Source organism: Artemia sp. Qi Xiang Cuo, chromosome 12 (assembly GCF_049724085.1).
Source record: "Artemia sp. Qi Xiang Cuo chromosome 12, ASM4972408v1, whole genome shotgun sequence".
In the NCBI taxonomy this organism is placed as follows: domain Eukaryota; kingdom Metazoa; phylum Arthropoda; class Branchiopoda; order Anostraca; family Artemiidae; genus Artemia; species Artemia sp. Qi Xiang Cuo.
Window position 1 is genome coordinate 47671209 of NC_142805.1, and position 26638 is coordinate 47697846.

Genomic DNA, 26638 nt, shown 5'->3' on the forward strand with positions numbered 1-26638 from the left:
CCAAAAAATATGAAATGATTATAACTTTTTGATTATTTATTTTATATATTGTACCCCCAGAATTTCTGTGCTCGGGAAAAATGCCCCCTTTGCCGCAGTCCCCCTAAAACCGCCTCGGTCGTGGAGATATGAGAACTGTGTAATTACTAACCAAAAAGATGTCAGGAGCCCAAACAGACGTCTGCCAATTTGTCGAAGATGTAAAGGGTCAGCTTCTGACCAGTAAAGAAGAAATAAAAGAACGGTGAAGACAATGTTTCACTGGAGTTCTCAACCAACCTATCTTCCAGGATACCCTTGACATCCCAGATACTCCACTCTTTAATCTTAATATATATCCAGGTCCAATTCTCTACGGCGAGGTTGACACTGCTCTTAAGTCCCCAAGAAATGGGAAAGCAGCTGCCACGACCGAATCCCACTTGAAGTACTTAAATACAGCAGAAAGGCTATCAAAAAACTATTTGTAAACTACTTACGAATATACGAAATGCTAAGGGTATTCCATCTGAATGAGAAAAAGGCATGATTGTCAAACTTTTCAAGAAAGGAAAGAAACCAGTATGCAATAACTGGAGAAGAATAGCACTCCAGGCGATTAGAAGTAAGGTTCTCTACAAAATAATATTGAATGGAACTCAAGGACAAGTGAATTCTGTGCTAAGGATAAACAACATGGTTTTCGGCCAAGTCGATCGTGTTGCGACCTTATCTTCAACCTTCGGGTACTGCTTGAAAAACTGAATGAATGGCAGGTATAGATCATCTTGGTTTTCATAAGCTTTCTGAAAGCTTTAGCTTCATTCCACCGTGGAACAATGTGGAAAATTCTTTGGTTTTATAGTATCCCTTGAAGAGCTTTATAGGAAGGGCAGTTGAGCAAAGTACAAACTGAAAAGGGACAGACGTAATGGTTTGCTACTGAAACTGGTGTGAGGTTTAGGATGCCTCTTATCCCCAATCTTATTTGTCAGAAGGAGGATCTAGCTTCAAAAGCCTCCCAAACAGACCTGCAGATTAATTTGAACGGAATCAAGGCAACGTCAAACGGTGTTATCACTTTGCTAGCTGGTGGTCTTAGGTTTGGGGAAACGGAAATGGATGAAGTCAGCGAATTCAAATATCGAGGTAGCAAACTAACCCAAAACGGTAGGTGTGACAGAGAGATTATTCTTCGAATTCCATGCGCAGGTGTGGCATTCTTTCAATTAAATAGTATTTTGATATCTAGCAAGTGTACTCCTAAATTGAAACTGCATCTGTTTAACAACATCGTGATCTCCTTTTTTACCTGTGGATGGGAATCCTGGAGCCTGTCTAGACCTGTAGATAAAAGGTTACATGGATTTGAGAACAATTGTCTGTAAAGAATACTTGCGATTTGTTGGGCTGATTGAGTACCCGACACCTGGATCAGGGTTCTCACCAAGCAGCCTCTAATAGCCGATGAAGTTCAACTTAAAAGGTGGCGACACTAGAGCCACGTGACGTGACTTTTAGCAGGTTGAAATTATATCAAGCATAAATAATTAGCAAGACGTGGGACTCAAGCAAAATCTCTTCCCAAGAATTTCACACCATCTCTTCGCATAAGGAGCAATGCTACTATTATTTGACGAAGTCAATTCGGGAACAACAGGTAAATCCACAGAGCCCTTTTCCGTTTGCACTCTTTAAAAAGATTTCTGACGCACTTTGGAGCTTGGAAGTGGATTAGGTCACTGAAAACCCGTCACTTCGGTTTCCTTGCCTCAAGTTGTTCCAAGTGGATCAGATCATCTTGATTCAAAGATCCTCTGGTCTATCACAAGTCTTATGTCCAATTGGTTCCGGGTACTTGTTCCATACACTTCAAGCCGTTCGGAGGAAAAAACTGCCAATCCTTATGCTGAAATTCTGGTGGTGATGTGAGTGTTGAAGGGGCTAGAGACCTAGGATGAAATTCTTGTGCAGTCCTGGTTTATTAAATGTATAAAATGATAATTTCCTGTTAAGGTTCGACAATATGGTGGAAGAATTAGGGTGTTAAAAGGACCGCTGGCCAACTTTGGTTCGTTAATCATGTATATTAGAAATCTTCGCGTAATTCTGGTTCAAACAGTGTACTGCTTACCTTTCTGGCAAAATGTTGGAAGTGGGGTAATGATTTAAGTATTGCAGGGTAGTGACAACTGGCCCAACCAAAAAGACTAAAATCTTTGCGTGATTCCGGTTCGAAAAAGAAGCAGCATGACCATCTTTCTGATGCCTAACGAGTCAGTCTGCATCTTAGACCTAGATTGTTTTGTCACTGAGTAGTGACTTAGATCCTTTTTGCTCAATGCTACCGAAATTTCACATTTTTGGACGGGATTACTTAAAAGTTGATATTGTACTGGAAGTCAAACCGGCACATCCAATTGAAGCACACTCAAACTTTCACCGATCTAATCTCGTTTTGATTTTTTTTTTAGAATAGTACCCCCCATAACAGTCCAATGATTTGCTCCCGTTTGAAGAAAAAGGAAAATTTCAAATACTTTTGGTACATTTCATCGAACCTCTTTAATCTAGATCCATTTCGCCCGAAGTACATAAACTTTAAGTTTCAAGCCGATGAAAAAAAAAGGATGTGTGTACTACCGTTGGAAAAAGGAGTTCTGTATTGAAGCACTATAGGTCCAGGATATACGTTCAGTAGGTTTTGAGCTGATTAAACAGCAAAATGATGTTTTACTCCCTTGCCCCCTTTTAGTCAAATTAGTTATGCTCGGAGGCCCTCTTACCCCATGATGCTTGTGCTATGAGTTTCAAGCTAAGTGGAAGAATCAAATTTGTTGACGTCAACAAAAATATCACGACTTTTGATTTTTGTTGGGAGTCCTAGGGTAGGTTTCGGGATGATTGGAACTGTTCTCAGTCTGATAAGTCATTTTGTCTTGGCTATCAGTCTTCTGCCCAACACTTTGTTTCTTTACCTTTACAACCTAAACTATGCAGCTTTAACTTTACTCACTTTTGTACAGAGTACCAAATTCACAAAAATTCGACGGCTTGGACGAGCACAGTCTAGGCTTTCAACCATACATATTAGAATTCCTTGCGCTTCAAGAAGGTGGGATACACCCCCCTTTCCTAAGAAAATGCATTTGTGGAAAAGACCGCTTGCATAACCAATAATAGCCCTTCTGGATGCATATTTTTGGATCTCTCGATTATTGTGAGTGAAATAAGTTTTAAACTATGATCCAATTCCATAAGTGACCATAGAGTTGCTCTAGGAAAAATAGAGCACAAAAGAGGGGGGGGGCTGTTTGTCCTCTAATCACCTTTTTTCGTTGAAAAGAACCGTAGAATTTTCCATTTCCAATCAATTGAGCTCCTTCCAAGTTTCTATGAGCGCCTTTTCTATACAAAGTGGCCCAAAAAAGAATGCAAGGGACATATTGCGTTGGTCAACACTTAATCAATGCATGGTCCAGTAAGCAAATAAAAACTGTTCCTGTTCATGGTAAGCTAAGGATGACAATCACGGCTTGGTAGGGGAGTGCCCCCCCCCTGCCAGAATCTTTACTCTGAAAATCTAGATATCTCACTGTCCTAATTCAAAGTTGTCTCACGCCATCTAAATCCATATATGATGCAGCCTTAGGGCAATTATAGCTAGCTGGTTTTGATTAGTGCGTTATAATAACCTGATCCGCTCTTTTTTATATGACCGCTGTGTCATTTTTTTCTAAACACCCTAATGCCTTGAACTACTAGGACCTATACCTAGTGTCCTAGTAGCCGCTGACAGTTATTAGGAAAGAGGGATTAACATGAACAATATGGTATAGCGTCACCAATCACGAAAAGGGTTAGTTCCCTGCCGCAAATAAAAGGTTTGATTTGAAACTGAGCACATTTTACAGGAAAGGCAAATATCTGAAAAATGTGTATATCAATTGTGTTAGTGTTAAGGAGTTGGAAAATAAATTTTAGTCAGACAAAAAATACTACCTAGCCCTTTTTGAATCACCACACCTGAATCGTACCTTCAATATTTCCTACTTGTAAATTTCAAATACAAATTGGAAAATTGTACAGGGTTCTATGCCAGCTGTGTCTAACCCAAAAGGTTGGACACCCACCCCCTAAGCTATTCCAAACGTAATGTTTTCTTGATACCATCGTTTTAGTTCCGCCGAATTGTCCTTGAATATATTCAAGGAAGAATATAAGTTAGCCAGTTATTGACAAGTGGCTTTGGTGTTTCTACACAACTTCTTGGTTTTATTCTATTTTGAGAATTCTTGCCCTTCTCTTTCAACAAAATACGTGTAAGCAAAAGATATTAGAATACTATACACGCCGAATATTACTACTTTCAGCAACATCCATGCGCATTTTCAGTGTGGACAGAATAAACATTATACAAAGGTAGACCTTGCAAGAGGGCTAGGGAAGAACAGTAGAATCCTGCTCACGGGAAACATAAATCATCTTAAGTTTCAATGTGTAATTTTACTCACATTTCCAGTAATATAAGGTCTAAGGCGTAACCTTTACTTAAAGTCAAGTTATACCAGGCCTGAATAATAACGAGATCTCATAATAACATGAGGCAGCCTGCCATGGGGGTTCAGTTATAACACGTGATAAAAAAAAACGTGCGGCTTCAATAAAACTGCACTAATACATATCTAATATAAGCTGAACAGATTCAAAAGAATTATTTTAGATGAATTACTTTCGAAATCATCTTTATCTTGATAAAGTCTAGTTACAGCGGGTTAGTCTTATTGTAAGTTCGCCTCATGCCTTCAAATTTCATAGCAGTTTTATTATGATGAAACCCTAGAATGGAAAATTTTTAGCTTGAGTGAATGCAGTGGCAAATATATAAACAAATATTTTTTTTAGCTTGTCATCAGCAAGATTTAGGCAGTGTATTCTTAAATCAGATGCGGTAATATACTCATAACCAAGACTGGATTTACAAATATCCGACTCTCTTGGCGGTTCAACCTACTTAAAAGAATAAACACAAGATGTACATTTTTGAAATTTTCTATGAGAACAGGTACGACAGAATCTACATAAATTATGCACATATCTAGTTTTACAACATGTTGTAAAATGTTTTGATTTCCTATGATGCGACGAGGTACCTCCTCTTAACCTGCTCTGTTAAAAATACCTATTTCAGCAATTCATGCACAATACAAAATAACGATTATCAGAAATATAATATATCAACAACTTTTCATCAACAAAAACAATAACTGGACGTATTAAAGTTTCCTTGCCTTAAAAAGCTTAGAGCCTCATTGAACCTAAATTATACTGAATTCACAACGTTGAAAAAATTTTATATTTGAAAAAAGATAACATGCCAAATGAAAATAAAAGTAACCGAAAACAAAGATACTGGTATTCACCCTTCATGCAATTATATAAGATTACACTCAATGCAAGATTTCTTTCTTTTCTATCGTCTTCATTTTCCTTCTCCTCAGTTTCCTTTTCTACTGCTTTTCTATTCCCAGTTTCCTTTTCTATCGTCCTTCACAAGGAAGATTTTATCAAAGAGTCAAAAGAAACTGGAGCAGGATGACCACAAGGGTCTTTAACATTCCGAATTATTAAAGATGCATTAAAAAAATCTTGGTATTCAAATCGATTCAAATTATTAAGTTCCTTTAGCTCCTTCAACGACATTTTCAAGTCTATCACTTCTTTTTCACCAAGAAAATCTGGTTTTGCAGGATATAGATAATCCCCTGAAAGATAAAAATAGCATAAAACACCTAAGAGAAAAATATGATAGATGTGCATACTTTGAAAACAGGCGTGAAACTTGAAAAACTGACATGCGCTGAAAAAACATTGATTTGACAAATTCTATATCCTTTTAAGATACTTAGCAGTTGGAACCTGTTTTATTTTCCCGGTAGCAAAAGCCTGACCGTATTTTAGTCCTAGTCGTGGGTATAAATGGAGCAATGCTAGGCTAGTCACTTCAAATTTTAGCTACATTCCCAATATACCTGGTGTTTGGCCAGCCATTTAATTGCCAGCTCAATTCCTCTTTTTTGCCGGAATTATGACAGGAGGACACAAGGGGCCAGTTGAAATCTCTAGCACATCATGAACTATGGCCAGATGACATTTGGTAGTGCATTAGATATTAATCCATCCCTGAAAACATGATGTTTAATCTCCCAGGTAAGATCTATTAAGCAAAAGCATAAACTTGTAGCTGATGCTGTTAGTGAAGAGGCTCTTAAACCAAAAGTCGGAAATGCCACAGTAGATTCTGTTTGGAGTCAGATTAGTTCTGCTGTAGGCCTATGTGACATTATGAGTTCCAAAGTACCACTTGAGTTGTTTATATTTTTAAAAGGAAAAATGGATTATATAAAGCAAGACATCTACGAGAATCTTAGTATTGAGATTGACTATCTCGTAACATCAATGACCATAAAGACCAGCAATCGCTTAGAAACCAGATAATTCCATTTTTGGTTGCTGAGAACGAGACACAAGAAACTCATTTAGAAATAACAATTTTCCTGGCTTTCATGTGTTAAAAAGTGATTTAATACAATCAAAGAGAATAAGCAAGCGCGGGAATATGTCAAGAGCTTTTATTGTGGTTCACCCAAATCTTAGGGCGCACTATTATTAGAAAAGTATTCAAAGATTCTGATGTCCTGTCCTTAGAAACACTTATCGGTACTTGAGCACTAATTGGTACACACCGCTAAAGGGTGTCGAAGGAATGCAGTGATGGAGACCCGTAAAGCGGGTAATTGCTATCTAAATTTATCGAAGAGCGTGGTTTCTCATTGAATTTACAATATTTAAACCGTTGTTTTTTGGGGTTTAGGGGGGAGTACCCAGGTTAGGTTACGTATCTAATATATGCTATGCTTTACCCCCCGTCCCCCTAATGTGCAAATATATAGCCCAAATTTATTTCTAAACTATTATATATACATCCTATTTTTTTTTTTATTAGCATTAACCAAACTTGAATTCTTTCGTGTGTATCATTTAGTGTACAAGTACCCACTAATCAAGTCACGACTTGCTTTGCTTGCTTATTCTAAATCTAATTGCCATGACCATACTAAATTGACCTTGGCGTGATTCTCAAATGGTGACACATGACCACTAAAAATAAGATATAATGTAATTAGTGTCGTAGAAACAAAACAAGGATAATCCGCTTATGTCGTGAATAAGTGTAATGTGTTGGTTGTCTTAAATCTTTACTTGTGGTGCCATTGGTTTGCTCTTTTGCTAAGCCATAAAAGTGATGGGAAATCTACTTAAGGTATTTCCATAGACCTTAATGAACAACCACTTGGTAGTGCTTCTTTTATTTTAAATAATTGTTTCCTTCTCCCTCCCAGTTTTCTGTAATTTCGTTTTTAAGAAAAAACATTTTTAATAGCCTTATCAAGAAACAAATGTGCACACTTCGTAGCTTTAAGTTTATTTAACTTTAAGGATCGAATAATAATTCCTGTTCACTACCTGAGCTTGTGCAGTCTTGTGGCTTTGCTTCTTCTATTTAATATCCCACCCATGTAGGTCTTAGTCATATTATACAAACAGCCATATTAGCAATATTTCTATTGCTCATTAGTCCTTCCGATTTTTCCAATTATGTACACTTTTTGTTCTTCTGATAAGTCCAATAATTTCTACTTTTCTTTTCTCTCTCTACACTTTAAGTCATGGGCAATAGTAACAATAACCTCATTGACTGTTATAGCTATAAAAGTTAAAAAGATGTTCATATTATAGGCATGGTTCACCGCTGTTATAAGTAGTGAGACATTTTCTAATTCTGTCTCTGAGGATACATTATCCCTGGGTATGCATCTAAAGAGCTCCAAAGTAGTCACAAAGACATTTTAGTGACTTACTATAAAATAATTGGTATGTATCTATAACACCCAGCAAATGACATTTCGGAAAACAATCACGCTAAGTGACAAAACAAGCAATGGTTTTTGGAGTACTTTTGCAATCAGAGCTAGCTGGTTTTCAATGCCCACAAAAGACTACATTTTTTTCTCTTTTTTTTAAATCTGAAGCCTCAAGGCAGGCGACTTATATCTCATTATAGAATAGCATAGTCAGTATGTTCCATGAAAATAGACAAACTTTAACGTAGTTTGGTAAGCATAACCGGTTTGGTCTCACAACTGAGGGATCAAGTTGAAATTATCAGGTTATGACAAATTGAAATATGGTGGCTATGAGGTAAGAAATCAGTTGATGAAGATTATAATATGATTTTTGAAAAAAGGGAAGTACCTAGTGATTTTAGGCATGAGCGAGTGTGGTAATTATAGAGGGATTGGTCTGGTCTCTGTAGGTAGCAAGTTACTTAGTAATATGATGTTTTTTAGACTGAGAGATGCTGTAAACGATGTTTTAAGAGAAGAAGAGTGCGGTTTTACAAAGGGTAAAGGAGGTGTCGACCAAATTTTCACTCTTAGGTTAATAATTGGGAAGTACTTGAGTTATCAAACACCTTTAGTCCTCAGTTTTATACATTATGAGCAAGCGTTCGATTCTGTTGATAGAAGAGCTTTAGCAAAGGTATCCTTGTACGGTATACCAGACATATAAATTAAAGTGATTAGTGCCATGTACGAGAATAACACTGCTGCTGTTAAGGTAGGAGGTTAGCAGCTGGCTTCGTATTAAATCAAGAGTCAAGCAGGGTTGTGCTCAATCCTCCTTTATATGGATCATTTTTGATGGGCTTTGTCTTAAAAAGCACAGGAAAGGCAATGGGAGAACACGGAGCCAAATGGGGAACCAAAACTTTCATGGACTTGGATTATACTGATGATTTAAGCACCCTAGATGAAAGTGTGATCAAAATGAATGAGCTTTTAGAGGTTTTTGCGAGTTCAGGGTGCTAGAATAGGTTTGAAAATTAATACTGAGAAGACTAAGTCGCTAAGGCTAGAAATACGTGAAGATGAAAAAGTTACGTTGGGTAACGAAAAGATTGATCAAGTGGGGAGCTTCACTTACCTTGGCGGTATCATAGGCAGCGCAATCGCGCTGACTAGCTAAAACATCGAATCAAAATTTTGAGATAACCATTTTGTTCAGCGTAGTTGAAAGTTCTGGAAATTAGGTCTTTGAGGATGACAACCCCCTCCCCACAGCTCTCAGGGCAAAGGCTGTTAGTTATGCCCTGGGGGCATATAATATTTTTATAGAAAGCGTTGTCGTAGAAACTTGAAAAAGGGCTCATTCGATTGAAAATTGAAATAGCTAGTGCCCTTTTTAATAGTCGAAACTGTTTGGAAGGCAACTAATATCCCTTCCACGCCCACCATTTATCCGAACACATCCAATCAAAATTTTGAGATGACCATTTTATTCCAAGTAGTTGAAAGGCCCGGAAATTATATCTTTGAGGATGAAACTCCCCCACAGAACACAGGGCAAGGGTTGTAAGTTATGCCCTGGGGCATTTAAGGTTTCTATTGAAAGCTTTGTCGTAGAAACTTGAAAAAGGGCTCATTAGTAGTAAGAGAGGTGCTGATTTGAACCGTGCTTGCGTAATTTGTCTTACATCTCGCCTGAGGCATGAATATACAGTGTAGTCTAACCGGTACATTGGCTTGCCAGGGTCAGTCACCTTTACTACGAACAGTACTTGCCTTAGCAGACGGGTTTTTATGAGGTAACACGCATTTTTTTGGGGTCAATCGGTGATACGTATAGTCTGGTTTGGTAGGTACAATCTGGTTTGGTGGGTATAATCTGGTTTGGTTCAAGTTTTTCTGACACAATTTACCAGATTTCTAATTCACGGTATACATGACCGGCGCGTCTTGTTTAGCTGCCAATATAATCAATTATCTTATTCCAGTTTTTCTAAACTAGTATTGTCTATAACTTAATTTACGTAGACAATGAACGATATTAATTAATGTTTTGAATAATAGGAGTTAGAATGATTCTAAATAGTGATTGGATTGTATGACGGTGGGGAAAAAAAGTATTAAACTGATTAACATTTAAGGTAACCCAGAAGGGGTTGTTAACTCATGTAATTTGTTACTTGCCCTAGCTTTACCTCTCCGATGTGGTCTGTATAATACAAATTTAACTTTTTAAATTTACTCCCAATTTAAAATTGTATATACCATTCCCTTCGTCCCCCCTGTTCTGAGGGGATGGAGTGGGTAGAAGAGGGGGAGGGGAGTCAATTTTGGAGGTATAACAAGTACCATTCATTGCGATCGTAGCTCTATGTTGGCTCGTTTTAAATACTTCAGCTTGTCTATTCATTTGTGTTAAATAAAAATCTTGAATCTGGAAAATGAAAAAATAAGTATTTAAACAAAATGTACGATGCTGCTAATTAAGGAATAGTAGACTACACTCAGAGTTGTTTGCATGAGGGGCCTGTCTGTGTCTCTTTGAGCTGTTTGAGTCTTTTTGGTCTGTTTGTGTGTCTCTTTGGGCTGTTTGAGTCTTTTTGGTCTGTGTTTGTCTCTTTGTAGTGTTTGTGTCTCTTTGGGCTGTGTGTGTTTCTTTGGGCTTTGTGCGTCTCTTTGGGCTGTGTGTCTCGTTGGACTGTTTGAGTCTTTTTGATCTGTTTGTGTCTCTTTGGGCTGTTTGAGTCTTTTTTGGGCTGTTTTTGTCTCTTTGGGCTTGTGTATCTTTGGGCTGTTTGTGTTTCCTTGGGCTATGTGTGTCTCTTTGGGCTGTTTGAGTCATTTTGGTCTGTGTGTCTTTCTTTTGGCTGTTTGTGTCTCTTAGGGGTCGTGTGTGTCACTTTGGGCTATGTGTGTCTTTTTGGGGCGTTTGAATCTTTTGGTCTGTATGTGTCTGTATGGGCGTTTGTTGTCTATTTGGGCTGTATGTGTGTCTCTTTGGGCTTTGTGTGTCTCTTCGGGCTGTGTGTGTCTCTTTAGCCTGTGTGTGTGTCTATTGTGGCTGTGTGTGTCTCTTTAGGATGTGTGTCTCTTTGGGCAGTTTGAATCTTTTTGGTCTGTGTGTGTGTCTCTCTTTTGGCTTTTTGTGTCGTTTTGGGCTTTGTGTGTTTCTGTTGGATGTGTGCGTCTCTTTGGGCCGCGTGCATCTCTTTGAGCTGTATGTGTCTCTTGGGATGTTTGAGTCATTTTGGTCTGTGTGTGTTTCTTTTGGTTGTTTGTGTCTCTTAGAGGCCATGTGTGTCTCTTTGGGCAATGTGTGTCTCTTTGGGGTGTTTGAATCTTTTTGTTATGTATGTGTCTGTATGAGCGTTTTTTGTCTCTTTTGGCTGTGTGTGTGTGTGTCTCTTTGGGCTGTGTGTGTCTCTTTAGGCTGTGTGTCTCTTTGGGCAGTTTGAATCTTTATGGTCTGTGTGTGCCTCTTTTGACTGTTTGTGTCGGGTTGGGGTTTTTGTGTTTTTGTGTAGTTATGGGCTGTTTGTGTATCTGTTGGATGTGTGTGTCTCTTTGGCTCGCGTGCATCTCTTTTTGCTGTATGAGTATCTCTAGATTTTTGAGTCATTTTGGTCTATGTGTGTTTCTTTTGGCTGTTTGTGTCTCTTAGAGGCCATGTGTGTCACTTTGGGCAATGTGCGTCTCTTAGGGGTGTTTGAATCTTTTTGGTATGTATGTGTCTGTATGGACGTTTTTTTTATCTTTGGGCTGTGTGTATGTGTCTGTTTTGGGTTTGTGTGTCTCTTAGGACTGTGTGTATGTCTCTTTAGCCTGTGTGTGTCTCTATGGTCTGTGTGTGTCTCTTTAGGCGGTGTGTCTCTTTGGGCAGTTTGAATCCTTATGGTCTGTGTATGACTCTTTTGGCTGTTTGTGTCGTTTTGGGCTTTGTGTTTCTCTGTTGGATGTGTGAGTCTCTTTGGGCAGTGTAAGTCTGTTTGAACTGTATGTGTCTCTTTTGGCTGTGGGTGTCTCTTTGTGATGTGTGTGTCTCTTTAGGCTGTGTGTGTCTCGTTGGACTGTGTGTCTTTTTGGGGATGTCTGAGTCTTTTTGGTCTGTATGTGTCTCTTTGGGCTGTTTGAGTCTTTTAGGTCTGAGTTTGTCTCTTTGGGTTGTGTTTCTCTTTGGGCTGTGTGTGTCTCTTTGGGCTGTTTGTGTCTCTTTGTGCTGTGGGTGTCTCTTTGGGCTGTGTGTCTTTTTAGGCTGTTTGAGTATTTTTGGTCTGTTTGTGTGTCTCTTTGGGCTGTTTGAGTCTTTTTGGTCTGTGTTGGTCTCTTTGGGCTGTTTGTGTCTCTTTGGGCTGTGTGTGTTTCTTTGGGCTTTGTGCGTCTCTTTGGGATGTGTCTCTTTGGACTGTTTGAGTCTTCTTGATCTGTTTGTGTCTCTTTGGGCTGTTTGAGTCTTTTTTGGGCTGTGTTTGTCTCTTTGGGCTGTTTGTGTCTCTTTGGGCTGTTTGTGTTTCTTTGGGCTTTGTGTGTCTCTTTGGGTTGTTTGAGTTATTTTGGTCTGTGTTTGTTTCTTTTGTCTGTTTGTGTCTCTTAGGAGTCATGTGTGTCTCTTTGGGCTATGTGTGTCTCTTTGGGGTGTTTGAATCTTTTTGGTCTGTATGTGTCTCTTTGGGCTTTGTGAGTCTCTTTAGTCCGTGTGTGTCTCTTTGGGCTGTTTGTGTTTCTTTGGGCTATGTGTGTCTATTTGGGGTGTTTGAGTCATTTTGCTCTTTGCGTGTTTCTTTCGGCTGTTTGTGTCTCTTAGGAGCCATGTGTGTCTCTTTGAGCTTTTTTGGGATGTCTGAGTCTTTTTGGTCTGTATGTGTCTCTTTGGGCTGTTTGAGTCTTTTAGGTCTGTGTGTGTCTCTTTGGGGTGTGTTTCTCTTTGTGCTGTATGTGTCTCTTTGATCTGTGTGTGTCTCTTGTGTCTGTGTGTGTCCCTTTGTGCTGTGTGTCTATATGTGATGTTTTAGTCTATTTTGTCTGTGTGTGTGTCTATTTGGTATGTTTGAGTCTTTTTGGTCTGTGTTTGTCTCTTTGGGCTGTTTGTGTCTCTTTGAGCTGTGTGTGTTTCTTTGGGCTTTGTGTGTTTCTTTGGGCTGTGTGTCAATACGTTTAAGCAATAAATATCTTTAAGCTTAACCGGTCTTTATTCTTTAGAATAGTTTTATTGTAAGCAAGTAACAAACTCTTTCCTGAAGTTACCTCTTGGATAAACAATGCAGAAACTTCATTGAAGAAACTATGAAAGAATTTTAAGTAAGTAAGTAACAAATTCTTTCTTGAAGTCACCTCTTGGATACACAGTACAGAAATTTCATTAAAGAAATTATGAAAAAAATGCAAGTAAGTAGAGTCTTTTTGGTCTGTGTTTGTGTCTTTGGGCTGTTTGTGTCTCTTTGGACTGTGTGTGTTTCTGTGGGCTTTGTGCGTCTGTTTGGGGTGTGTGTCAATACGTTTAAGCAATAAATATATTTAAGCTTAACCCGTCTTTATTCTTTAGAATAGTTCTATTGTAATCAAGTAACAAACTCTTTCCTGAAGTCACCTCTTGGATAAACAATGCAGAAACTTCATTTAAGAAACTATGAAAAAATTGTAAGTAAGTAAGTAACAAATTCTTTCTTGAAGTCACCTCTTGGATACACAATACAGAAATTTCATTAAAGAAATTATGAAAAAATTGCAAGTAAGTTGTCTTTCTGGTCTGTGTTTTTTCTCTTTGGGCTGTTTGTGTCTCTTTGGGCTATGTGCGTTTCTTTGGGCTGTGTGTGTCTCTTTGGGCTGTGTGTCAATACGTTTAAGCAATAAATATCTTTAAGCTTAACCCATCTTTATTCTTTAGAATAGTTCGATTGTAAGCAAGTAAAAAACTCTTTCCTGAAGTCACCTCTTGGATACACAATGCAGAAACTTCATTTAAGAAACTATGAAAAAATTTTAAGTAAGTAAGTAACAAATTCTTTCTTGAAGTCACCTCTTGGATACAAACTCTTAACTGTTTTCACGACTTAGATATACGATGTAGAAATTTAATTTAAGAAATTATGAAGAAATTCTCAGTAAGTAAAAATTTCTTTCTTGAAGTCAACTCTTGGATACACAATACGAAAATTCATTCAAGAAATTATGAAAATATTTTTAAGTAAGTAACAAACTCTTTTTTGATTTCACCCCTTGGGTATACAGAAAAGGTAGTTCATTCAAGAAATTATGAAAAAATATTACTTAAGTAACTTTTTTTTTTCTCTTTGTCACAAACAAGTTTCACTTAGCTTTACGATATATAAATTGAATTACCGAAATAATTAGAAAATTCTCAGTAAGTAGCAATTTCTTTCTTGAAGTCAACCCTTGGATACACAATATGGAAATTTCATTCAAGAATTTCATGACTTAGATACACGATGTAGAAATTTAATTCAAGAAATTATGAAAAAATTCTCAGTAAGTAACAATTTCTTTCTTGAAGTCAACTCTTGGATACACAATACGGAAATTTCATTTAAGAAATTAAGAAAAAATTGTAAGCAAGTAACAAACTCTTTCCTAAAATCACCTCTTGGATGCACAATGCAGAAACTTCATTGAAGAAACTATGAAAAAATTGTAAGTAAGTAACAAATTCTTTCTTGAAGTCACCTCATGGATACACAATACAAAAATTTCATTCAAGAAATTATGAAAAAATTGTAAGTAAGAAGCAAATTCTTTCTTGAATTCACCTGCTGGATAAACAAAAAGACATTTTGTTCAAGAAATTTTGACAAAATTCTAAGTAAGTAACAAACTCTTAATGGTTTTCACGTCTTAGATATACGACGTAGAAATTTAATTCAAGAAATTATGAAGAAATTCTCAGTAAGTAACAATTTCTTTCTTGAAGTCAACTCTTGGATACACAATACGGAAATTTCATTCAAGAAATTATGAAAATATTTGTAAGTACGTAACAAACTCTTTTTTTTGATTTCACCTCTTGGATATACAGTACAGATACTTCATTCAAGAAATTATGAAAAAATCGCAAGTAAGTAACTTTTTTTTTCTCTTTATCATTTCGTTCAAGAAATTATGGCAAAATTCTAAGTAAGTAACAAACTCTTAATTGTTTTCACGACTTAGATATACGATGTAGAAATTTAATTCAAGAAATTATGAAGAAATTCTCAGTAAGTAACAATTTCTTTCTTGAAGTCAACTCTTGGATACACAATACGGAAATATCATTCAAGAAATTATGAAAATATTTGTAAGTAAGTAACAAACTCTTTTTTTATTTCACCTCTTTGATATACGGTGTAGATACTTCATTCAAGAAATTATTAAAAAATAGTAAGTAAGTAACTTTTTTTTTCTCTTTATGTCAAAAAATTTTCACTTAGATACACGATATAGAAATTTAATTCACGAAATTATGATGAAATTCTCAGTAATCAGCAATTTCTTTCTTGAACTCAACTCTTGGATACACAATAAGGAAATTTAATTCAAGAATTTCATGAATTAGATACACGATGTAGAAATTTAATTCAAGAAATTATCAAAATATTCTCAGTAAGTAACAATTTCTTTCTTGAAGTCAACTCTTGGATACACAATACGCAAATTTCATAAGAAATTATGAAAAAATTGTAAGCAATTATCAAACTCTTTCCTGAAGTCACCTCTTGGATACACAATGCAGAAACTTCATTTAAGAAACTGTGAAAAAATTGTAAGTAAGTAACAAATTCTTTCTTGAAGTTACCTCTTGGATGCACAATAGAGACTTTTCATTAAAGAAATTATGAAAAAATTGTAAGTAAGTAGCAAATTCTTTCTTGAATTCACCTGCTGGATAAACGAAGACATTTCGTTCAAGAAATTATGACAAAATTCTAAGTAAGTAACAAACTCTTAATTGTTTTCACGACTTGGGTATACGATGTAAAAATTTAATTCCAGAAATAATGAAGAAATTCTAAGTAAGTAACAAGTTCTTTCTTGAAGTCAACTCTTGGATACACAATACGGAAATTTCATTCAAGAAATTATGAAAATATTTGTAAGTAAGTAACAAACTCTTTTTTTTTATTTCACCTCTTGGGTATACAGTACAGATATTTCATTCAAGAAATTATGGAAAAATCGCAAGTAAGTAACTTTTTTTTTCTCTTTATCACAAACAATTTTAACTTAGCTACACGATGTAGAAATTTAATTCAAGAAATTATGAAAAAATTCTCAGTAAGTAACAATTTCTTTCTTGAAGTCAACTCTTGGATACACAATACGGAAATTTCATAACTTTTTTTCTTTTTTTGTCTTTATCACAAACAATTTTCACTTAGCTACACGATGTAGACACTTAATTCAAGAAATTATGAAAAAATTCCCAGTAAGTAACAATTTCTTTCTTGAAGTCTACTCTTGGATACACAATACGGAAATTTCATTCAAGAAATTATGAAAATATTTGTAAGTAAGTAACAAGCTCTTTATTGATTTCACCTCTTGAATATACAGTATAGATACTTCATTCAAGAAACGCGATTAAACACGTTTTGAAACTACAAGCTATTTGCTTGCCTTTCCTTGGCACCTTTCCAAATGAGCGGGGATTCCCCACCGGTTCCTACACATTGCAAAAAAGTGAGCAGTACGAAAACTCCACGTTTTCAACCAGACTGGTTTTTTAGCTAAATCTTTGGAAACAGCCTCTATTTCTGACCGTTTAAGTTTTGATGTTAAAAAGATTGGATGGTAACTACGCCGCCTCTCACGCCTCTTTTTTCTGAAATCGTGCAGTCGAAATTTGACACGACACACAAACAGAGTCATAGTGAGAGAGATATCCAAAAAGTTGGGTTGATCTAGGTTCACTTAGAGTGGCGCGCCACTCTACGTGGCGCTTACTTAATTACAATTTTTTCATAATTTCTTTAATGAAATTTCTGCATTGTGTATCCACGAGGTGACTTCAGGAAAGAGTTTATTACTTGCTTACAATAGAACTATTCTAAAGAATAAAGACGGGTTAAGCTTAAAGATATTTATTGCTTAAACGTATTGACACACAGCCCAAAGAGACACACAAAGCCCATGGAAACACACACAGCCCAAAGAGACACAAACAGCCCAAAGAGACAAACACAGACCAAAAAGACTCAAACAGCCCAAAGAGACACACACACAGACCAAAAAGACTCAAACACCCCAAAGAGACACACAGCCCAAAAAGACACACACAACCTCAAGAGACACAAACAGCTCAAAGAGACACAGACAGCCCAAAGAGAAACACAACCCAAAGAGACAAACACAGACCTAAAAGACTCAAACAGCCCAAAGAGACACATACAGACCAAAAAGACTCAGACACCCCAAAAAAGCTCAAAGAGACACACATGGCTCCTAAGAGACACAAACAGCCGAAAGAAACACGCAAAGAGCAAAATGACTCAAACATTCCAAAGAGACACACAGATCCCAAAGAAACACAAACAGCCCAAAGAGACACACACGGGCTAAAGAGACACACACAGCCCGAATAGACACACAAAGCACAAGGGGACACAAAAAGAACAAAAAGAATCAAAAACCCCCAAGAGACCCACATGACTCCTAAGAGACACAAACAGTCAAAAGAAACAAACACAGACCAAAATCACTCAAACAGCCCAAAGAGACACACATAGCCCAAAGAAACACAAACAGCCCCAAGAGACACAAACAGCCCACAGAGACAAACACAGCCCAAAAAATACTCAAAAAGCCCAAAGAGACACAAACGTATAAAAAAGACACAAACAGTCCAACGAGACACACATCCCAAATAGACGCACAACGCCCCAATACACACACACAGCCCATAGAGACACACACAGCCCAAAGAGACACACACAGACCAAAAAGACTCAAACAGCCCAAAGAGACACACAAACAGACCAAAAAGACTCAAACAGACCATAAAGACATACAGCCCAAAGAGACACACACAGCCCCAAGAGACACAAACAGCCCACAGAGACACAGACAGCCCAAAGACAAACACAACCCAAACAGACAAACACAGACCTAAAAGACTCAAACAGCCCAAAGAGACACATACAGACCAAAAAGACTCAGACATCCCCAAAAAGACACACAGTCCAACGAGACACAAACAGCCTAAAGAGACACACACAGCACAAAGAGACACCCACAGCCCAAAGAGACACATACAGTTCAAAGAGACGTACACGGCCCAAAGAGACCCACACATGCGACAGAGAGACACAAAGCACAAAACGACACAAACAGCCAAAAGAGGCACACACAGACCATAAATATTCAAACTGCCCAAAGAGACACACAGACTAAAGAGACAAACACTGCCCAAAGAGACACACACAGGCTAAATAGAAATACACACAGTCATAAGATACACACAAAGCCAAAAGAGACACACACACACAGCCAAAAGATACAAAAAACGTCCATAGAGACACATACATACCAAAAAGATTCAAACACCCCAAAGAGACACACATTGCCCAAAGAGACACACATGGCCTCTAAGAGACACAAACAGCCAAAAGAAACACACACAAACCAAAATGACTCAAACATCCCAAGAGATACATACAGCTCAAAGAGATGCACGCGGCCCATAGAGACGCACATATCCAACAGAGACACACAAAGCCAAAAAGGAAGCAAAAAGCCAAAAAGCCTAAAATGACACAAACAGCCAAAAGAGTCACACACAGACCATAAAGATTCAAACTGCCCAAAGAGACATACAGCCTAAAGAGACATAGACACAGTCCGAAGAGACACACACAGGTTAAATAGACATACACACAGTCCGAATAGACACAAAAAGCCAAAACAGACACACACAAACAGCCAAAAGCGAAAAATAACGCACATACATACAAATACATAAAAAAAATATTCAAACACCCAAAAGAGACACACATTGACCAAAGAGACACACATGTCCTCTAAGAGACACAAACAGCCAAATGAAACACACACATACCAAAATGACTCAAACATCCCAAGAGACACATACAGCTCAAAGAGATGCACGCGGCCCAAAGAGACGCACACATCCAACAGAGACACACAAAGCCCAAAACGACACAAAAAGCCAAAAGAGAGACACACACACAGACCAAAAAGATTCAAACTGCCCAAAGAGACACACAGCCTAAAGAGACACACACAGCCCAAAGAGACACACACACACAGGCTAAAGAGACACACACAGCCCTAATAAACAAACAAAGCCCAAATAGACACACACACAGCCAAAAGAGAAAAAAACTCCCAAACAGACACAAACAGACCAAAAGATTCAAACGCCCCAAAGAGACACACATAGCCCAAAGTGACACACACGACCCTTAAGAGACACAAACAGCCAAAAGAAAGACACACAGACCAAATGACTCAAACAGCCCAAAGAGACACACATAGCCCAAAGAAACACAAACAGCCCAAAGAGACACAAACCCAAAGATACAAACACAGCCCAAAAAAGACTCAAACCGTCCAAAGAGAGACAAACAGATCAAAAAGACTAAAACAGTCCAAAGAGACACACATCCCAAAGAGACGCACACATCCCAAAGAAACACACACAGCCCAAAGAGACACAACCACCCCAAAGAGAAAAACACAGACCAAAAAGACACAAACAGCCCACAGAGACACACAAACATAACAAAAAGACTAAAACAGCTCATAGAGACACACAGCCCAAAGAGACACACAAAGCCTCAAGAGACACAAACAGCTCAAAGAGACACAGACAGGCCCCTCATGCAAACAATTCTGAGTGTAGTCTACTATTCCTTAATTAGCAGGATCGTACATTTTGTTTAAATACTTATTTTTTCATTTTCCAGATTCAAGATTTTTATTTAACACAAATGAATAGACAAGCTGAAGTATTTAAAACGGGCCAACAAAGAGCTACGATCGCAATGAATGGTACTTGTTATACCTCCAAAATTGACTCCCCCGCCCCCTCACCTACCCTCCCCTGCCCCGCAGAAATGGGGGAACGAAGGGAACGGTAGATCCTATTTTAAATTGACAATACTTTTCAAACGTTACTTGTGTATTATACAGACCACATCGGAGGTAAAGCTAGGTCAAGTAACAAATTACCTGAGTTAACAACCCCTTCGGGGTTACCTTAACTGTTAATCAGTTTAATCCTTTTTCTCCACCGTCATACAATCCAATCACTAATTAGAATCATTCACACTCCTATTATTCAAAACATTAATTAATATCGTTCATTGTCTGCGTAAATTAAGTTATGGACAATACTGCTTTAGAAAAACTTGAATGTAATAATAGATTATATTGGCAGCTAAACAAAATATGCCAGTCACGCATACCGTGAATTAGAAATCTGATGAAGTGTGTCAGAAAAACTTGAACCAAACCAGATTTTACCCGCCAAAGCAGATTGTACCAACCAAACCAGATTATACGTATCACCGTTTGACCCCAAAAAAATGCGTGTTACCTCATAAAAACCCGTCTGCTAAGCCAAGTACCGTTCATAGTAATAGGTGACTGACCCTGACAAGCCAATGTACCGGTTAGACTACACTGTATATTCATGCCTCAGGCGAGAGGTAAGACAAATTACGCAAGCACGGTTCAAATCAGCACCTCTCTTACTACTCTCATTTGATTGGAAATTCAAAGGGCTAGTGCCCTTTTTAATAGTCGAAAGGGATTGGAGGGCAACTAACCCGCCTCTCACGCCCACCTTTTCCCCAAACACATCCAATAAAAATTTTTAGATCGCCATTTTAATCGACGTAGTTGAAAGTTTTGGAAATTAGGTCTTTGAGGATGATATCCCCCTCAGAGCCCTCATGGCAAGGGTTGTAAGTTATTTCCAGGGGACATATATGGTTTTTACAGATAGTGATGTTGTAAAAATTTCAAATACATCCAATCAAACTTTGAGATAGCCATTTTGCTCCACGCAGTTAAAAGGACTGGAAATTATATCTTTGAGCATGAAACTCCCCACAAAGTAAAATAAAAGTTCAAAGTAGGGATAAAATCCTTTTTAATAGACAGTGTTTAGAAATTCACAAAAATACCAGATATTTCGGTCACATATAAAGTGACCGTCATCAGTAGTAAAACTGAGTGTTACTACTGATGACGGTCTCTGTATATTTGACCGAAATATATGGTATTTTTGTGAATTTCTATACACTGTCTATTAAAAGGGATTTTATCCCTATTTTGAACTTTTATCGTCATGGAAAGACAGTGTGGTCTCCGAAATCATCTACGTCACATTTATGGAGATGATTTGACCAAAAATGTGTATTTTTTTTTTGAAGAGTTTTACTACTGATGACGGTCACTATATGTGTGAACGAAATATCTGGTATTTATGGGAATTTCTATACACTGTCTATTAAAAAGGATTTTATCCCTATTTTGAACTTTTATTTTATCGTCATGGAAAGGCAGGGTGGTCTCCGAAATTATCTACGTGATATTTATGGGGATGATTTGACCAAAAACGTGTATTTTTTTAGAGTTTTACTACTGATGACGGTCACTGTATATGTGACCGAAATATCTGGTATTTTTGTCAATTTCTATACACTGTCTATTAAAAAGGATTTTATCCCTATTTTGAACTTTTATTTTATCGTCATGGAAAGGCAGTGTGGGCTCCAAAATTATCTACGTCATATTTATGCGGATGATTTGACCAAAAATGTGTATTTTTTTAGTTTTACTATTGATGACGGTCACTGTATATGTGACCGAAATAGCTGGTATTTTTGTGAATTTCTATGCACTGTCTATTAGAAATGATTTTATCCCTATTTTGAACTTTTATTTTATCGTCATGGAAAGGCAGTGTCGTCTCCAAAATTATCTTCCCCAAAAAGTCTTCAGGGCAAGGGTTATAAATTATGCCCTGGGGGCATATATGGTTCTTATAGAAGGAATGCTCGTATAAACTTCAGAGAGGTCTCATTTAATTGGAAATTGAAAGTTGTAGTTCACTTTTTAAGCGTCAAAAGATATTGGTGGGTAACCAGCCCCCCCCCCCCCCTACGCCCTTTTTCACAAATACATTCGACAGAAATTTTGAGATAGGTTTTTTGATAAAAATAATTCTAAGACCATACTACAATAATTCCATCGTTAACACAGGCCCCTAGGGCCTGGCGGCAGGCGTTGAAAATTATGTCCTGAGGGCATATATGGTTCTTATCGAAGGGATGTTCGTATAAACTTCAAAGAAGGCTCATTTAATTTAAAATTGATAGTTCTAATTCAATTTTTAAGAGTCGAAAGAGATCGGAGTGCATCTAGCCCCCCCCCCCTCCCCGCCCTTTTTTGCTCAAACCTAACCGATAAGAACTTTGAAATAGACATGTTTTAAAAATAGTTCAAAGAACACATAACGAAAATTCGGGGCCGGACACAGCCCCCAAGGGCCCGAGGGCAGGCGTTGTAAGTTATGTCATGGGGAATATATGGTTCTTATGGAAGGGATGCTCGTAAAAACTTCATAGAAGGCTCATTTGATTGGAAATTCAAAGTTCTAGTTCAGGTTTTGAGAGTCAAAAGAGATTCAAGGGCAACTAGCCCCCCCCCCACGCCTCTTTTTCCCCAAATGCATCCAATAAAACTTTTGAGATAGCCATAAGTTAAAAATTCTTCAAAAGTCAGATAACAAAACTCAGGTTTCGACACAGCCCCTCAGGGCCAGAGGGCAGGCGCTGTAACTTATGCCCTGGATCATGTATGGTTCTTATGGAAGGGATGATCGTACAAACTACAGAGGACTCATTTGATTGGAAATTTAAGATTTTAGTTTACTTTTTAATAGTCAAAAGAGATCCGAGGGCAACTACCCCCTCCCCCCCCCCACGACTTCTTTCTCCAAACCCATCTGATGAAAATTTTGATATAGATATTTTGTTAAAAATAGTTCAACGGTCGGATAAGAAGAATAAGGATTTATTGAAAAAAAAACAACATATCAACAAAAAATTATTGCTGCCTCCCCTAAAAAGCAAAGTTTGTCCGTGGGGGAGGTAGAGAAAACAAAATCCTTAACACAAAGAACACTTGGCCACCGACACCACTAATACCATCACACTAAACAATAAATACAAAATAATATAATATATTATACTTCCTCTGGGAACATCATATCAGCAAAACCCCCACAATAAATAAATCACATTAATCAGTCAAAACTCATATTCAGCAAAAATCAGTTCCTTAATGATTTTTCTAAAAATATTGGGGTCACCAATAGTCTTAATATCACTATTCAAACTATTCTATTTCCGCGTACCTCTATAAAAAACAGAAAAACATGAACGTGAAGATATACATCAAGGTACACAGAAGTCCGCGCTACCCCTTGTATCGTGAGAATGAACAGTAGACCTAATGGACAATAAATCACCAAAACACCGAGACTGAACATCCTGCTGCAGTCCAAAAATAAACCACAATACATAGAACTCACGAAGGCCTGCAGCCGGCAAAATTTTTCAAATTGGGTAAATTTCTCTAACAGACATACGTGGATATATACCGGCTAAAATTCTTACTGCATGATTTTGTAGAACTCTTATTGGTTTTAGGGTAGAAGAAAAAGTAGAGAGCCAAATACTTGAACAATAAAGTATATACGGGTGTATTAAAGAAAAATAAAGATGACGAAGGACAGGCTTGGGAAAACAATGTTGGAGTTTCTTCATTATACCGAGATTTCTTGCCAGAATTGTGCTAGTTAAAGTAACATGTTCCTTAAAAGATAGAGTTTCATCTATTACAATCCCAAGGTATTTAAAAGACGCAGTCCGTTTTATAACGCCATTGGGCATATCTAATTCCTTGATCAACGGGTAAAAGTTTGATGATCGCGAGAAAATAATAAAGTTAGACTTAGCCATGTTAATCCTTAATTTATTTACCCTCAGCCATGCTGTTATTCTATTAACTGATTCCTTCATGGAAATCTGTAGCAGCTTCACTGTCTTAGCTGTGCTAATGAATGTTGTGTCATCAGCAAAGGGTAAAACTGTTTCATTAGTAGGGTTTGCCTTTAGTTTATTTATTCCATAGCAAAAATTATTCAAACAATTTGGTAAATCCTTAATAAATATCAAGAATAATATAGGACCGAGAACTGATCCTTGCGGAACACCTATTTCAATACGCTTTTTTTCGGAAGAAGTATCCTTTAGTTGGACATACTGATAACGATTACTTAAAAAACTTCTTAAAAAATTTAATGATTTACCCCTCAAACCATACACCTCACACTTCTTAAGTAGAAGTTCATGATCCACAGTATCGAAAGCTTTCATCAGATCTAAAAATATACCACCTATTTTGAAACCTTTATCTAATACATCATTAATAATAGTTGTCAAATAAATCATCGCCTGTTCCGTTGTCCTTTTTCTACGGAACCCAAATTGTGTCTCTACCAGTAACTTATGATCCTCCAAAAAACTCATCATTCTAATACTAAAATACTTCTCTAAAACACGGGAAATAATGGGTAAAACAGATATCGGTCTATAGTTTCCTGGGTCATTTTGAATACCACCCTTGTGAATTGGGGTTATACGGGCAACTTTAAAACAGTCTGGGAACTTTCCTTGATGAAAACACTCATTAATTAACCCACATAGAACTTCAGCTATAACAGGAAAAACACATTTAAGTGTTTTTAGAGTAATATGATAGCTAGCAGATGAATTACTGCGCAACCCGTAAATAATTTCTTTAATTTCATCAACTGTTAGAGGAAGTCTAAGGTGAAGAGACACATCAATGGGGTCCCTCAGTAAGGACTCGGACGTTGGGTCACCACTATCAGGCACAACTGACACAGCTAAATTCAGACCAATATTCGAAAAATAACTCAGAAATTCATTGCATATGTCCTTTTCAGAATTCAAATTCTTTCCCATTAAACTAGCTAATTTGTCAGGAACACTATTTATTTTTAATCCAATTACTTCTTTTATTAGTTCCAAGGTTTTCTTAGGGCATCCTTTGACCTTCTTAAACTTTTTCTCAAAATATTTCTTTTTTTCATTTCTTAAAATTGTATTCAACTTATTTCGATAAACTTTATATAATTGCTTATTTTATTGTGTCGTGTTAATTATTTGAGCTGTAAAAAATTTATCTCTTACATTTATTTGCTTCATAATCACAGTACTAATCCAAGGTTTTTTACTTGAGTGCTCTCTATTAAACAATTTCAATATTACTATTTGACTTATCAAACTCTGCAACTTTTCATAAAATAAAACAAACTTTGAATTTGCGTCCTGAACTTCGCCTAGAACATCGTACCAATTCACCTTTTCTATGTCATTTTTAAGTTTTACCATCGCATTTTTACTGATCACTGGAATCCTTGATTTTTTGCCTTTAACCACCTTCGTGACAGTTCTAAAGCTTGCTGAAACTCCAAAGTGGTCAGATACATCGTTGATAAGGACCCTGGGAAGACTCAAAGGTACATTAGAAAGGATGTTATCCAGAAGCTTAGCTGATGTTCCCGTAATTCTTGTAGGGATATTTATACAAGGATGAAACCCATTGGATAAACTTCTATTAATAAATTCAGTGCTAGCAGATGACTGATCAATAAGGTCAATATTAGAATCCCCCATAATAAAACATGGCATAGAGTTAATCAGAAGTTTCATTAATTGTTCTTCAAATAGGTCCATAAAGTCTTGGAGCAGGCTTTGTGGAGGTCTATATACTACAAAAATACAAAAATTCAAATTCTCTCTAGTTATATGTAAAACAAAACACTCGCAAACTTTCTCTCTATATATTGTAAGATCTGCTCTTATTGAAACCTTATAATCAGCCTGAATGTAAGCTGCTAGGCCTCCATGTTGGTAATACTCGCGATTCCTTACATATAAATTATACCCAGGGATATGTAGTAATTGCGAGTTATTATCATTTAACCACGTTTCAGTTAAAGCGATCACCTGAAAGACATTAGTATTTATTAATTCCGATAAAAAATTATGCGCAGAATTCAATCCGTGACAATTCAAATGAAAAATGTTTAGGCCAAAATGGCCCCTATCACAATACAAGGGTAGTGCTTCCTCTTTAAAAATATACCTTGATGGTTCATTTGTGAAAATCTCAGTGGCATTAATATCTAAATTTCTATTTATCCTTTGATTAAACTGGCTGGAAAAATCAACCCTTCGACTTTCAAGTTGCAGGACATTGCTGTTCCCAGGAGGAAAAACGATATCTCTAACCATCATCAATAAAAGTTAATGTATGTGACGGTAGAGGGTGGCGGTGGCGAAAAAAAATCATTATCTACTAAACATATACCTAGACCTAGATAAATACAAAAAAAATAACAAAATATATTCCGGCAAAGCGGACATGCAATTTAAAAAAGCACATTATTGCAAGCTTCATGGCACAAGGCAAAACCATTCAAAAAGACATCAGCCCGCTACCACCCACTCAAAATAATTTCACATTAACAAACATTTTAAATTATTTAATCAAAACTAAAAATTAACATTAACCCAAATATTTCAAATTCATCACTATCAACTTTTCCATATCTATTTGATTAAACCAAGCGAAAAAGAAAAGATAATTAACCAATAAGTAAACTAAACACATTCAATACAACACTAATTTTTTAG

General features: G+C 37.0%; 1 protein-coding gene across 1 annotated transcript in view; it reads right to left on the reverse strand.

The window, feature by feature from the left end:
- Window positions 1-5327: 5327 nt before the first annotated feature.
- The window catches only part of LOC148946206 (acyl-coenzyme A diphosphatase NUDT19-like), a 45078-nt gene continuing 23767 nt past the window's right edge, over window positions 5328-26638 (reverse strand). The window contains exon 4 of the mRNA XM_089097867.1: window positions 5328-5744. Within this exon, the coding sequence (XP_088953993.1) occupies window positions 5530-5744 (215 nt within the window). The 3' untranslated portion in view covers window positions 5328-5529. The remainder of the gene's footprint in view (window positions 5745-26638) is intronic.